This window comes from Pelecanus crispus, chromosome 1, assembly GCF_030463565.1.
Source record: "Pelecanus crispus isolate bPelCri1 chromosome 1, bPelCri1.pri, whole genome shotgun sequence".
Taxonomy (NCBI): domain Eukaryota; kingdom Metazoa; phylum Chordata; class Aves; order Pelecaniformes; family Pelecanidae; genus Pelecanus; species Pelecanus crispus.
In genome coordinates, this window is record NC_134643.1 from 117,540,389 (window position 1) to 117,556,299 (window position 15,911).

A 15,911-nucleotide genomic window follows, 5' to 3' on the forward strand; every position below is an offset into this window, starting at 1 on the left:
TGATGTCTTCCGACATTTGGATCTACATACTTAGATGATGCAAATTTTTCCAGCTTTAATGACGTCTATGGAGTTAGAATGCAGTTTACAGTAACAGAGGTACAGCCATATTGAAAGCTATACACCCCTTGTGATGCATTGTTGTGGACCATTTTTATCATTTAACTTTCAGGTCTTACCATACTGCCAGACTGGCTGATACATATTGAAAGAGACAGGTAGAAATAAGGTCCTGTATATTTTTTTTTTTTTAAAGTAGGACTTGTATATTTTTTATGATCGTGAATGTTTCAGCTGTAACTTTTGGTTACCTTTTTTTTTTTTTTTAAATAAGAAAATAAACTCTTTGGAGCCTTACTAGGAGGACCTTTGGAGCTATAGTGGTGCTGAAATGTGCATATCCAGTCATAGAGAGGCTCTCTTACCTGGCCTGGTGTTTTGATTTTTATATTTTTACTGAATAGGGTAATTATTGTCTGTTGGTGCCTCAGCAGTTATAAAAAGTAGTTTTTTACATAAGAAATTTCTTAGAATGTTTGGTTTTATTGAGAAAACAGCAGATTACTGTGTGGCACAATTTTACACCATCCAGAAGATCCATTCCCCTTAATTTCACAACTTTTTTTGGGTATTAGCTGTGTTGCAAATCCGATCTTCCTTTGACAGCTACGTATAACTAATGAGAAATATATTACCTCTTCCTTTTGCATGTAACCATGTCCCAGCTAAGTCCTAATTTCACACAATACATTCTTTACTTTCCACCTTCCAAAACTCTCCCCAATATAAGGACTCACACAATCTAAATCATGCTTAAAATAATTTTAATTTTGTGAAAAGAAATTCCAAAAGAGAAAAGTTTGTAGAATCTTCAGTCATGTTCATGATCATGTACCTGGTTGATCCCATTTATTTCAATGGAATTACTTGAACAAATGAGTTTCTGTAATAGGGCTAAAATTATGACTGTAGCAGCTCATCAGTACTACATGTGTTATTAAATATGAAAAATTAATACTCCCTGTGATGTTGAGAATTGAGGTAATAACAGAAAAGCTCTAAGCTTTAAGGAAAAACACTATTTCTATACCAACTGTTCTGTCTCTAATTAAGAAATCTCAAGACTTGTGGGAAGTTAGCATTGATTTGAATAGGTAAACTATATCTGTGTGTATTACTTTATCCATTATTAATTTTTAATTTAGGAAGTAGATTTAGCCCTTTAAAAATCTCAGGACTTGATTTTCTAAATATTAATCACTGGTGTAGGATTTGCAGAGTTACATTAAATTCATCAAACAAAAGGACTGCATGTAACCCTCTGATTTTAGTCAGTTGCATCTATTTCTCTTCAGTAGCATGCTTTATCTTTGGGGCAACACATGCATCTGTTGATTTGACAGCAGCACTTGTTCTGCCTGTCCTGCTGGGCTAGGTGTTACACTTGTCTCTGGAGTATCATCTCTAAGATTTGTTACATGTGAGGCATCACTGGAAGGCAAAAGCAGTAGAAGTACCATGTGAAAGCTGCTAGAATAATTTCTCAATTCCTCTCAAAACCAGAAGACTTGGCACTAGAAGTCTTAAAGTCATGAACATAAATGGAAGGAAAGGGAAGGAAAAATCCCACTTGCATCCTTCTGGTGTCTTACCTCTCAGGACAGAAAAAGATGAGAAAATAGAACAATTATGTAAATGAAAACAGAGGAACTAAGTTTGTGGTTATTGCTGTGCACTGTTTTTTCATAAAGATGTATATACATATGAGAGCAGATATTCTGTATCTGCTGATTTTTCTCTTAGATTTACAAAACAGTATCCCATCACAACGCATGATACTGCATTGTGGTTAATTTAGGTACGTATTTCTCTCCTGCTTTTATAAATAATTAAGTAATTTTAATACAAAGTAATTCTCATTATTAATTGAAAAAGAACATGATATTTTGATTATGCATTGTATTTCAGCAAAGTCTCACATGAGAGCCCTTGAAAATGCAAGTGAGAGCAAATAACTCCATACAAGTTATAATCCTGTTTTGGCTTTTTAATACAACTATATCAGATATATTACTGATGCCAGTTTTCAGACAGCTTACTATTCTCTACTTTTGCAACAGTTCGCTTAACATTTTTCAGTCAGTTCTTCAGAAAACTTGATGAACACTTAAAAAAAATGCATTGGAGTTCTAAACATAGAAAGGTATATCAGGTATTTAGTGAATATGTAATGAATAAAGAATTATGGGAAGTTATTATGTGAAGCATGAGCTATATATGGACATTCTATACAATGATATGAAATGCAGAAAATAGAACAAACTCAAATTTTGTAGTAATAATAATGAACAGGTATCCTTAACATAAGCCATTTGTTGTGCAGTATTTATGTGGCGCTGGAAAGAGTGGATTTGGGGGTGTCAGGGTTCCATTATGGTAGGCACTACTTACAGTAGCATAATTCATGATATTGAAGAACCTGAATGATTGACATTTTTAGCGTTTGCATCTCAGTAGATGTTTTTTTTGGGAAAAAACAGCAAATAACAAATGTAGTTCACTGTTACAAGTTTTGCACTTAAACTAGCATCAGCTGGAAATTAAAAACAACCATGGAGACGGAGGATAAAACCATCATGATAATTACAGGTATAAAATGTCAAATACAGCTTTCTTCCTGGTTTTACTACCTCTGTTTCTTTACTTTGGTAGATTAGGAAGCCCTAATGATTGATATTTCCCATATTGAAGCCTATACATTTTTTTTCATGCATTTCAATGCAGTCTGGATTTCCTTCTGGCTTTGATGGTAAATAGTAATGCTGGGGCATAGCATACTTTGACAATAGCTCTGTCAGGGAAAAATAAATACTATTTTTAGCTGGGAGACAGTATTAAGCAAAGTACATTGCTGGGGTAAATTTTACAAATAATGACCATTTTACTGAATAGTTTTCTCTTAAAATTCTTCAGGAATGACTTGCTTCATGTTTTGTTCCATTTTTCTGCTTTGCTGGTTTTCAGAAGAATCAAACTACCTTTTTTTTTTTAATTTACTGATAGTTAAAAAGTGATCATACTGTCACAATGCCATTATCTTTATTTCTGTTGCCCTCCTTAAGAAATTAGACTTACTGATCATAGAAAAAGACTTCTTTCAGAATTTAGATGCAATTTACAACCATACCATTTTCTATGACAGGAAAACTATGCCTGTTCACTCAAATTCCAGACACTTTCATTTAAACCTTTCAGAACAATTGAAGAAGTGCAGCCTATTTAAGGTTTCACACTGAAAGGTGCTGGCCATTACTGGTAAATGCTTAGAAACTTCAGCGCTTACTGAAAGCTTAATCAGATGCGCTCACCACCTGACTTGTGGTGATCAGCTCTTAAAAATACCACATGGTTGACATCCTCCTTTTTCATTGCTTAAGCATTTAAATTGCTGTGTCAGTAACATGTAGAATGCAAAAAGAATCACAGTCTTTTTTCATTTCTTGCCACTGCAAATTGATTACTTCACATCGCAACCACAACTTTTATTTCAGAAGTCTACTTGTATTCTGTTTTTTCTGTATGACAGGCTTAGGCTTTGGCAAGCCAGGTGAGCTTGGCAGATTGTCCCGATGGCTTTCAGAGCCTGAGGTGAGCACAGATATTCCTAGATTTGCCCAGATCTAGTTTAGTCATAGTTCATGTGACATATCAGTATGCAGGGAGATGGTATTAACTAGCAAAGCATTTTTCCTTTTTGTTGAGATCTCAGTATCATTATTTCAAATGATTTTGTATATATAAACAGAAAGTCGTATGGCCATCAGTAGTCTAAACTATGTTGTTGGAATAGATAATTTATTATCTTAAAATGGTAAATGTTGGTTGTGACACAGAGAGCTATACTGGATTTTTCAAGTAAATCTTTTCTTTAAGTATTAATGTGTATTTTGCACATAGCAGTGTGCAGCTGGACTGAATCCAGAGCCCCTGAAGAGTAAACCATGATTCACCTCTAAGGCTCTCATGGCCTTACTCATGCTAGACTTCCCTTTCCCCTTCTTTCTTCCATTCTGGGATGGCAATGGGGTTAAAAAGTTCAGATAAATAGTCTGATTCACCTTTTTGCTTCAGACTTTGCACCTACAAGGACATTTTCATTTCTGATGAAATCTGAGATTCTGATCTCACCACATCGTTCCTGGAACTGCAGCTCAGCGCAGAGACTTACAGTGACTAAGTATTAACAGGATCACCTGCTGGCAGAAACCATACTAATAGGCAGTGAGCATAGTTTACAAATTAGCTACACCATACAACTCTGATGATGAATTTCAAACTTGTCGTGCGAAATCACCCCTATTATGTGGTTTGCACAGCACAGTACACTATAGAACATCAAAGATTTTACAGCTTTCTGAGGTGGTGACATAAAAGAATACTTAAAGAAATGAGAGATGCTATATGTTTCCTTTCTACAGCAATATTACAGGGAATTAAAAAGCAAAATTAACATACATTCTATGATGTCATTAGATAGTAAGAATTCCCATGCCACTTTATTTAATTAAACATATTTTAAGCATCCTGTATACACAGAAAGTCAGTGAAGACACGGAGTAATGACATCAAAAGCAAATGAAGACATGTGAAAGACAATAAGTGAGCTTCACAGAAATTGCATCCTCTAACCTGTTTTACGGAATTGAGTCATGCTCAAAATATGATAAGGTTGATTGATAACTGACAAGGACTACAACATCAAGTTCAACAGTTTACTAGTCTTGATTTTTGGTGCTCGCACTTTGGTGCTGGTTAATGGATGTCGTTCCTTTTTCCTCCAAATATTTGTGTTTTCACACAGGCAAAATAAAATCAAAGAAGTAGGACTTAACCTTACCTGGAGAATAGTGTAATAAAAAAGATAATGATGTTCTGTTCCAAGACAGTGTTATGGGATCTTACTGATTTTTTTTTTTCTTTTTTTAGGATTGTTAGGTTCCTTTCTCTGTATAACTTTTTCCTTGCTGCTGCCAAAATCCCATTTACCTCCACAAAAATATGGGCAGAACTAAAATCTAGATCTCTGTCCTAAAACTTGCCATTCATATCTCTAGAAGCATCATGTAAAGGATTTTTACTAAAAAACCAAACAGCAACATATTTTCAATAAGCATATGTGTGAAACTATCAACACGGCAACAGTGATTTGCTTTGTGTGCACGTATCTTATTTTCATTTATTATTTATGTATTTATTTGCTAGCTGTGGTCTTTTTCCTAATTCCTTATTTTTCCAAAACTCTCAATGATTTGGTAAAAGAAATCTATTGCAGTTTTCCCCAAGCAAGGAAATCAAGGCAATACTGAGCCTAACCTGTAGATTTAATATTGAAATTTTTCCTCATTCTAAGGATGTACAAGCATGAACTATTTCATGGAGGCCTTTGACTCCAAAGGTCTACTCCCCAGCCCCATCTCTTTCCCTGCCATGGTTCTGATACTACTTATGTTCAGCGTTTAGACATAGTTACTTTCAGTCAACATATATTCCAGCTATACAGAGAAAGGAAAAGCTGCAGAACTGCACTAGGAACTTCCTTTTCTCTATTTACACCAGGACTGCTAAACTCTCAGAAGGAAAATTATTTTCTTCCATAAAGCTATCCAAAAAATAGCTTGAAAAGAAAATCCCCAGTGATAAATGGTGTTCATTTATTGAACAGGTTGGGTAATAATAGTAATAGATTTGAAAGAGCATTTACATATCAGTGGAGATAAGTATGTACTCATAATTCTGTGTGTACTTCTCCATCAGCTGCAATAATGCTTTTGGAACCAAACCAATACTACTTAATTTAGACCATTGGAACCAAACCAATACTACTTAATTTAGACCAATGTATCGCAAAGTTCATTTGTGCTAACCAGCTTTATGCGCTGAGTACAAAATCCATCAAGTGCAATTTTACACTTACTATTTGGGGATCTTTTTTTCTTTTATTTTTTAAGGAATTCTTTAACTTCATACATTAATACAGTCACATGCCGAACAGAGGAATAGACACTGCGGCAAGAAGATGAAGTTGACTAAATGTCTGACACTTGTTTTTTTTTAATGACTTATTTTAATTTAAAGGCTGAACTTTTGGTGAATTATCCCTTGTTTTGGTATCAGTATTACAATAACAAAGATAGCAGTGGAACTTCTAAGAAAGTATACCAGAATCTGTGCTATCACTAAGTGATCTTTAGATCATAGAAAAGAAATCCCATACTTTTTCTACTATATAGTCCTTCAACTTCTATCTGTAGCAGTATATGAAACAGTAATCACTGCCCATAGCTAAATTCCTCTAAGTTTCATTTGGTTGGTTGGTTTTAGAAGGAAAAAGAACAAGAACCATCCACAGTTCTATCCTTCCAGTTGCAGACTTCAGAGTACACAACTTTGCAAATTATTCTTAACTCCTGCTAAACATTGAGCCAAAAGCCTTGCGATTCTAACATGAAAATCATGGCAATGCTCCAAATAATTTCAGCTGACAGGGAACAGTTCAAATTCTGGAATGTTTAGCTAGGTCAGGACCAGAGGGCTGTTTACCTTGCATGATCAAATTCATACTCATTAGAAAACCACAAAGTTAGATTCAGTTCATTATGCTGCTAATGATCTTCTTTGGGGAAAAAATTATAGATTTGCCTAGTCTGAAAGAGATAGTAGGTATTTTATTCTACCTTAATGGAATTACTAGTATTTGTTTCTGATTTTGACTAGGAATGTGTCTCCTGTTGTATTTTCTTCAGGTGATTCACTCTTTTCTTAAGAAGTGATATAGTTCAACTCTGAAAACTGCATAAAAGTTACCTACATGTGTGGGTTGCATGGATTGTGGGATGCATATTTAAAATAGTATTGTAGATGTATTTCACACTTAAATGAGTTTTAAAGATATTGCATTGTGCTATTTATGCAAAATATTTTACTGGGTTTTCACAGGAGCTTCATTTTATGCTTATTGCCAAATGGAATCATATCTTCATTTGGCAGAAATTGTACTTGAATCTGCAGTAGAGAACATAAGGTTCTTCCTGAAGGATGTCTTCTTCCCTATGCCATGTTTATTATAGTTAATCATATGCAGACATAAACACACAAGGAAAAGAGAGCTTAACATTTTGAAAGTCAGGAACAGAGTGGATATGTAAATAACACATTCTTGTTTCATACCATTGACCAAATAATTGTTTTGATCCAAACTGAAGTAACAGTGAATTGCCTTATGAAAAGGGCACACAAAAACTAACATAAAAATAGTCTGAGTGAAATTAAATATTCATTCAATCTTAAAAAAATTTGTTTCATTTTCAACTCTTTTAATAACAGAAAAGGAATAAAAGTGTTTAGAAACTATTTGTAGTATTGTAGGTATCCACAGCAGCTTTTAACTTGCAGTGAAACCCAAAGAGCATTCATCTTCAGTACTGCAGAGCTATACTCGTCTTCTCAAGTGATTGGTATCCACATCACTCATACAGTGCCATGCTGCTTTACTTTGGCTATCCTGGATTGCTTTGTTGGCATACTTATGTTGTATTTTTCCCACCCCTCTCAGAACAGTCATTTGAGCTGGGGAGAGAAAGAATCTGCACACAGGATGGTGCTTAAGGTACTGTCACTAGTAGGGGGAAAAAAAAAATACTACTCTCAGCTGTAATGAGAATCTGGAGGAGAGAGGTGTCTGTCACAAGCTGCTTCTAATCCTCATCCTCCTCTGATCTTGGGATCAATGCTTACTTAGCAAGCAACTCATGTGAATAATTCTTCTTCTGTGTGATCACAGAAAAAAATCTGTATGCTTTTTGGAACATATTTTCTTTTTTCTAAAAAAACCCAACTTTTTGATCAATTTAGAAAAAGATTCAAAACCCAGGTCTGTGTTCTCCTGGATGCATAGCATACTGATTACATTTGGTCATGTTCTGTCTGACCATGAATCTTGAATTCCTTTCTGCAGAGTAAAGCAGCTTCATTAAGAATGGTGAAAATTTCTTGCAACATGCCATATCCTGATGAAATTAATCTTTTGTGGAATAAGAAAGGATTTGAGAGTTTGAATCCCTCAAGCTGAGATTTGCATTCTACTCAAATCTTTAACATCATGGTTTCTTATAGATGCGTCTTTAAGTAAAAGATATTAAAATTGTTTGTCCATGTAAATAAACCTATGCTGGTTTTAACCCAATGAGCACCCAAGCATTGGAGGTTTCAGGAGACCTATGGTCAGAAATGCTAACTGCAATAATTCACAGAGGTATGATATTAACATTAAGACACTCAACTCTGACAACTGTTAGAGAACTTTTCTGGAAAAATTTAGGTGCCTGCTTATTAAAAGTTTATAAAAACATGCCTTTTAGAGCAGCTTTGGCAGGTGTCCTGTTCCTGAGAATTTGTGGCTGAATATATCCTTAAATCCATTCGTTAATATTTTATAGAAATTTTTGGCTCATTTTCATTCAAGTACCAGTACTGGCTGAAGTTCACATTGATTCTGTTTTTATTCCCAACTGTCTGACAGCCCTTGAATAAAGACTACATTTTATTTAAATGGTTCAGTACCCACTAACCAAATGATAGGCTTTGGCTCAAATTCTTGCATGTCCTTATAAAAATACCTTCTATACCATGGAGACAAAAGCAATGTCAAATTTGTAATCACGTATGCAAATAATTGTCAGATATATCAGAAGAGAAATTTTTAATGGTGTTTCAAATCCTTGGTTTTCTGTCCACAGAACTAAAATTCTTCCTAGTATTTTCAATACAATTTTTTGTAATTATAACACTTTAAAATGCACAACAATTAGAAAAGTTAGTCTTTTGTCTTCTTTGTGTTAGTTTGGTCATACATTGTGACATAACATAATGTTTCTGTCTTTAAAGATGTGCTGACCCCCAGGTTAATTTTTTGCTTTTGTTTCATATCTAGCATCTCAACACTGTCTACAGACACCTGCTTTATTTTCATAGTTCTTTTCTACTTAGATATGTACTTGCTTTTGATTTCAGAGAAAATGTTTCTTTCAACATACTCTGCAAATTATTTCTTAAACTGAAAAGAGAATAGAAACCTTCCATTAATATTCCTTGCTAGTAGCTTGGAATTCAGTCTTTCAACAACAACAAAAAAAAGAATTCATGTTTTCAGCTGTATTTTAGAGTTTCAGAAAAGCGGCCAAATTATTTCTGCAGTTTTTTTGTCATAATCTCATTTAGAAGAATTCAGACTCTGAATGATCTATTTAGCCATAACGGTTCCTCTTGTTAAATTTGATTTAAAGTTTTTTTTTTATTCCCTTTCACATAATTATAGTAAACAAACAAACTGCAGTAAACAAACTAATCTCTTACATTTGCCTATGATGAAATTAGCTATTTAAGAAGTTCATATTATAAAAGAAAGGCAGAAATGGAAAATGGTTTTGCATAACTTTAGCATACAATAAAATAAGTGTGGTTTTCCTACAGCTCTGTATTAGAAATCTTAAGTTGCTTATCTAAAGCAAACATTATTACATCATATTCAATGTTTATTTTTTCTCCCTTCAAGATGCTAAGGTGACTTTTTGGGGTAGATTATCAACTGTTTAGGTCTGTCTAGTTGATGCTGATTATTAAAACGATGTTTGTACTCTTTTAGATGTGCCATCAAATCCTTATGGAGTACGGGTTTTAGAGTTGTCACAAACCACTGCCAAAGTTTCGTTCAATAAGCCAGATTCACATGGAGGTGTGCCCATTCATCATTACCAAGTGGATGTAAAAGAGATAGCCTCAGAAACCTGGAAAATAGTTCGCTCCCATGGAATTCAAAGTAAGTATACAAAAAATAAATGGAACTATTTTAACTGAAAAGAATGTCAAAGGAAAAGAATGCGAGTATATGTTAACTGATTCATTGTTTCTCCATTAGTCTTAGTCCAGTAGCTGTATCTTCAGTTAATATTGTTGAAGTCAGACCACTTTACACCAATTAGAAATCTTACTGTAATCTTGTAAAAGTCAACCATTACTTTTTAGTTTTTTAAACATTTGGTGAATAAATTTACAATTACTTTGCGTTTTTCACTGTCCAGTCAAGTAGATGTGAAGAATATTTTTGAAGCTATAAATTTCAAAGAGAGTAGAAATCACAGAGGAGTTAGTTTGAGAATGTGCATTATGTATACAGTTAACTTAAAAATTTTAAGTAACCTATTATGTGGTATTTCATCCTGGGCACTAATTACTGATTTTGAGCTACTTAGTAACCTTTCTACATACCTTTTAATATTCATGATGTCTGTTTCAAAAGCATATCTCTAAAGTATTGTTCAACAAACATTAAATGCATTTGTTAGATGTTATATCTATTATCTCTCTACTATATTAGTAGGGATGCTACAAATAGGGCCAGTTCCTTGCCAGATCTATGCCTTCTTTGCACCTCTTCTAAAGGCAGAAAAGAGTATAAGCCTCCCCAAACAGAGAAGAGTTCTTTAATGCCAAGGTGGGGTGTTTATACAGAGTAATGTTAACAAAATACATTCAACAGGTCAGTAATCCCTTGCATTCCTTTTTACCCTTTGATACTTTTAACGGGTAGTTCAAGTTAAAGCAGCCCCTACAGTCTTCTCATTTGTAAGTCAGGAGGTGAATGGTTCTGCAGCTATCAGCACAGTGATGGGAGAAAAAATATAGCAAATGCTCTAATGTGTGTTACCTCTTTCCCTTTCACATCCCATATCAACACACAAAAATTGTGCACTATGCAGAGCATGTTGCAAAGTACATAATTATTTAAAAGAAACACAGTGAACATGTAATTAACGTATATTCAAAGAAACATATGATGACTTTTTGTCTTTCTTAACCAAACACAGTGTGTACTAATGTAATACTGTAAATCATAGTAGCATTCATTTTAGTCCAGTATAGCTTGTATTTCTTTCAGTACCAGAAGACCTAAAGGAGACAATGTGTTTCCTCTAGTTGCAGGGCATACACATTAATGGACATTAATATACCTCTTCCCTTCTTTTAATGTTATGTTTCAGACGAAGTTTGGGACTTTTTTTCTCATAGCTACTTCCTTCAATGAATTGGCAATAAATGTCTCTGATGAAAACTACCGTATACCAAATACTAACACCTGACCTGACCAGTCTGTGTGGTAAGGTGCAATGTACTCAAATGAGAACAAACCCTGTGACTGCAGTGCACTCACACAAATGCTTAATTTTAATGTAAAGCCAGAACAAAAAAAAGTCCGCAGTGTTAACTTCGTAGAACAGTGTATTTACCTTACTCCCCATAAAACTTCCTTTCCTATTATTTCTGTTAATGTGAAGTTTATTAAAAGATCAATTGATTATGTTAGCAAAGATGTATAACTTGACAGACTCTCGTTGTTAATAGAGTTGGCTGGAGCTGCCTTCTTCAAAAGTTCACACTTTGATTTTTAAAGATTCCTTCAGCATTACATGTTGTTGTATACAGCTCATTTTGGAGATTTGTCTATAACATGAATTGATCTTCTTGGAATTATTTTAGGACAATATCTGTTTGAATTGTATGGTAATTTATTTTAAAAACAGAGTAGACTGGCAGGTACAAATACCTGCAGTCCTTACAAAGATAATACCACTGTGAAGTAGATTGTGAGTATTTAGGATCTCTGCTGCCATCCCTACTAAAATTGAATATACAGCTTCTTTGAGGAAAAGCTTCTTTGAGAAAAAGGTTGTATTAATTCCTACGTGCTGTCATGTTATTTTCTCACATCTTCCTTTTATACAATTTGCCTGACTTTTTTCAGTTTATTCTCCTTTCTCTCTTGGAAGTTTTCAGGGGATTTACTGTTGTGGTTTAACCCCAGTCGGCAACTAAGCACCACACAGCCACTTGCTCAACCTCCCCCCACCAGTGGGATGGGGAGAGAATCGGGGAAAAAAAAGTAAAACCCGTGAGCTGAGATAAAGGCAGTTTAATAGGACAGCAGAGGAAGAGGAAGTAATAATAATAATAATGATCAAGGAATATACGAAGCAAGTGATGCACAATGCAATTGCTCACCACCCGCCGACCGATACCCAGACAGTTCCCGAGCAGCGATCGCTGCTCCCTGGCCAACTCCCCCCAGTTTCTATACTGAGCATGACGTCATATGGTATGGAATAGCCCTTTGGTCAGTTTGGGTCAGCTGTCCTGGCTGTGCCCCCTCCCAGTTTCTTGTGCACCTGGCAGAGCATGGGAAGCTGAAAAGTCCTTGACTAGCATAAGCAGTACTCAGCAACAACTAAACCATCAGTGTGTTATCAACATTATTCTCATGCTAAATCCAAAACACAGCACTATATCAGCTACTAGGAAGAAAATTAACTCTACCCCCACTGAAACAAGGACATTTACCTTCTTTCAAGCATGCATCTTCCTCTTCATTTCATTGTCCCCCAACTGTAATGCTGAGAAATTTTGTTGAAAAAACAGAATAGGTCACACAGGTTTTGGACATCTTGGTACCTCTCAGTAGCATGTGTTATCAGAGACTACTCTAAGTGATGACAAAAACTAGTAAATATGAAAACAACCTGAAAAGTTATCTTGGTCTACAAATAAATATACTTAGTAAATAGATAAATATTGGGAAGGTAAGCTTTACTGAGAGGACAGTGGGCAATATTAAAAATTAGTTCTAGATCCGTAATTAATTCATGCTGTTTTCTGAAATCTCTATTTGTATACCCCTGCATGGAAAGGTTGAGATTGTATATCCTATATTTCTCTGACTTTATCTCTGAATTTTATCTTTTAGAAATCAAAAACTACTTCAGAATTTCAAATATTTGCTAAGCAGGAAGCATCTTGTTTTTGTAAATCTTGTTGGTGCTACACTGTGTAATTTGATAGGGAAAACAAAAAGGACCTGGTTGCCTTTATCATAAGTTCTTGCAGATAGTCTATAATGAGTTAAAAACTTGTTCTATTTGTGAGGTACAATAGGGCCAAACCAGAAAAAGATGTGTTGCCAAAACACAGACTGAACAGCCCAGAGCAGAAAAAGACTCCCCAGATGTCAAAAAACAATATTAGTGTTCTTTTTAAATGAAAATACTACTAAGTGTAACTGGAAACTTTCTGAAAAATTCAACCTTTGCTTGTTTCCTGAGCATTGAGAGGTTTTTAGCAAGTTTTCTAAAACATCTGTTTAAACCTCTCTCCATTTATGTTTTAGCCTACTTACAGTGTCATGGTGGGATAGCATTGAGATATCCTCTTCTAAATCCCTATTTTCAGTTCCTGAAAGAATTTTTAAAGACACTTTTCTTACTGTGAAGGCTTTTCTTTCTTTCTTTATACTTTTTGGGACATTTAAGATACTTTAAAGTGTTTTGAATGATAAAACAATGTTACATGTTTTTGAGACAGTTTCTCATTGTGCTTAGGTAACTAAGGACCACTTTCCTACCATGCCTCAATATCTTCTCAGCTGAGTGAGAAGGATGTTTAGACTACACACAGTCAATATTCTGTATTAAGATTTGTATTTGGGTCATCATAATTTCTATACTTGGTCAATATTCCTTAATGGAAACAAAATCACTTTTTTCATCTGTTCACATTTTAGGGACAGGTTTATGGCTAAGATTCAGATATAAATGCTGTTTGCACAAGGACAGTTAACTGCTTGCACATCTCAAGTAATGATGCATACATAATGCATGAGTCATGATTTTTTCCCAGCAGCCAGAGATAAACTATGCTGAAATTTTACAGGATGTCTTTTTATCAGACTGATTCAATTCAGGAGTAATAAATCAGCACTGCAGCCCTTTCTTGCTACAGTGTAGGTGATGTGTAAATTCCAAGACCATCTTTTAACGGAAGGAGGCAGAGAAACCTACATGCAGGAGAAAGGTGTCCCTGGAAGACTGCTAGCCTTCCAATACAGAGACGGTCAAGGCTAAACTGGGTCTTATGGTCCTTCTCTACTATGACCAGAAAGAATAGTGTGGTTGTCTTCATACAGCCGCAGAGAACAGCCATAAACACATAAAATGAATCAAAACTGTATTTTTAAATGAAACAAACATCATGGAAATGTGCCTACAGAAGTTAGTTTATAAATAGTGTGTTAATAAATGATTAATAGATGTTTCAAAAAGTTGTTGAAAGGAATGGCTACTAATACTAACAAGTCATTAATTTTCTTAGTTATAACCCAATAACTATGTATAAAACCTTCTGCAAGTAGGTTTATGATTGTCTGGTTTTATTTATATGAAAAATACAGTAGAAGCTTACCAAAGTTGTTATGCATTCTCATGTAGTCAGTAATCCAGTAAATACAAATAAGTTTAATCAGAAAAAATTAAGCAGTATGAAATGGATTCTGTGCAAATCTATTCAAACAGCCTGCAATTCTCTTCATCTAGGAAGAACGCTGCTTGTTTCTTCAAAGAGCCCCTCAGAAGGTGGCTTTTGTCTCAAAATGTACTAGTCTAAGCTGTTTTCAGATAAAATTAGGGAGAAAATTCCAGAGTCTTGGAGCTGTAGCCAAGAATATCTGTTCCCCTATTCCCTCCTCTTTGTCTTTTATAATGAAGAAGATTTCATTTGAATGTCTCTGCTGATTGCAGCTATTGAAGGAGAGCACAGAAAGTGAAGCAGTCATTCTGATACACCGACTTCAGGCTATTTAGGGATTTAAAAGTCATAACACTGTCATAGGTCACCAAGAGATCAGTGAGCAAATAGTAGCCAGGTTTTTCTGCACTTGTTAGGTGCTCTTCTGAATATGAAAATTGTATTGTTGCAGGCTAGCTGCAAATCTCTGTGTAGCTTTACTTTACAGTCACGGTGCAGTGGGGCTCCCTGTGGGCCAGAGTCCCAAGGGGAGGTGCGTGGACAGGGACAGTCAGGGCCAACAGTGCCCTCAGGGCCCAGACATTTATGACCCACTAATCTTCAAGTAACAGAAGTGCGGATAATATTGGCAAGTTTCATTCTCCAAGGAGAGTTTGCAACCTTTCAGCCAGGCAGCTGGTACACCCCTGAGTACGGGATATTGCTCATCCATCGTCAAGAAGGGGATAACAACCAGTGAGGAGCATTTGCCGTGCTTTCCTCTGTAGACACAAAGAAACCAGTGAGAAGGTGCGAGATACCTGTGCTGGGAAAAATTGTCTTACCACAATCTTCTGTGTAATTTTATTTTTTTACAAAAGGACATTCACTGACATTCTTGGGACATGGTTTAGTCTAGTCTACCCTTGATTGGCTTAGAGTAGACTTGGTAGTGTAGGTTAATGGTTGGACTGGATGATCTTAAAGGTCTTTTCCAACCTAAACGATCCTATGATTCTCTTCTATGATAGTTTCTGAGTAACCAGCAAAGACTTCATCAGAAAAACCGTGCATTATTTTTCCCTTTCAAGCAGTATTGAGTTTTCCTAGGAGGAAACAGGATGAACTCAGAGACTGTGAGATTCAGTTCTTCAGAACCCTTAGTCCTTCAGAAAGCACCACTGGTATAACTGTAATAGAGAAGCCATCAAGGTCTTGTTTGGTCTTAACGGCGTTATAAACAGTAGTAATTCTGGTTCACAGGCAGCAAATAATGTATTCCTAATGAAAAGGACTTAACTTATACACAAAGCTAAACCACTGTGGAGGTGTGCTTAAACCTTGAAAAAAATACGCTCTCTAAAAACTTTTGGATGTCCTCAACAGAAATACAAAATGCTTTATTCTGCAATCAGTCTAACTCAGCATAAGATGGGTATGGCCACTAAAACTATAGCAATTTTTCCTTCCTTTTTCACGTTTACAGATAGATAGATAGACAGACAAACATGTCAATGAATCTTCCT

At 35.2% G+C, this 15,911-nt stretch overlaps 1 protein-coding gene across 1 annotated transcript in view; it reads left to right on the forward strand.

Moving 5' to 3' along the window:
- The window catches only part of NCAM2 (neural cell adhesion molecule 2), a 487,115-nt gene that overhangs the window by 406,644 nt on the left and 64,560 nt on the right, over positions 1 to 15,911 (forward strand). Inside the window, 1 exon segment of the mRNA XM_075712794.1 lies at positions 9,701 to 9,874. Coding sequence (XP_075568909.1) covers positions 9,701 to 9,874 — 174 coding nt within the window.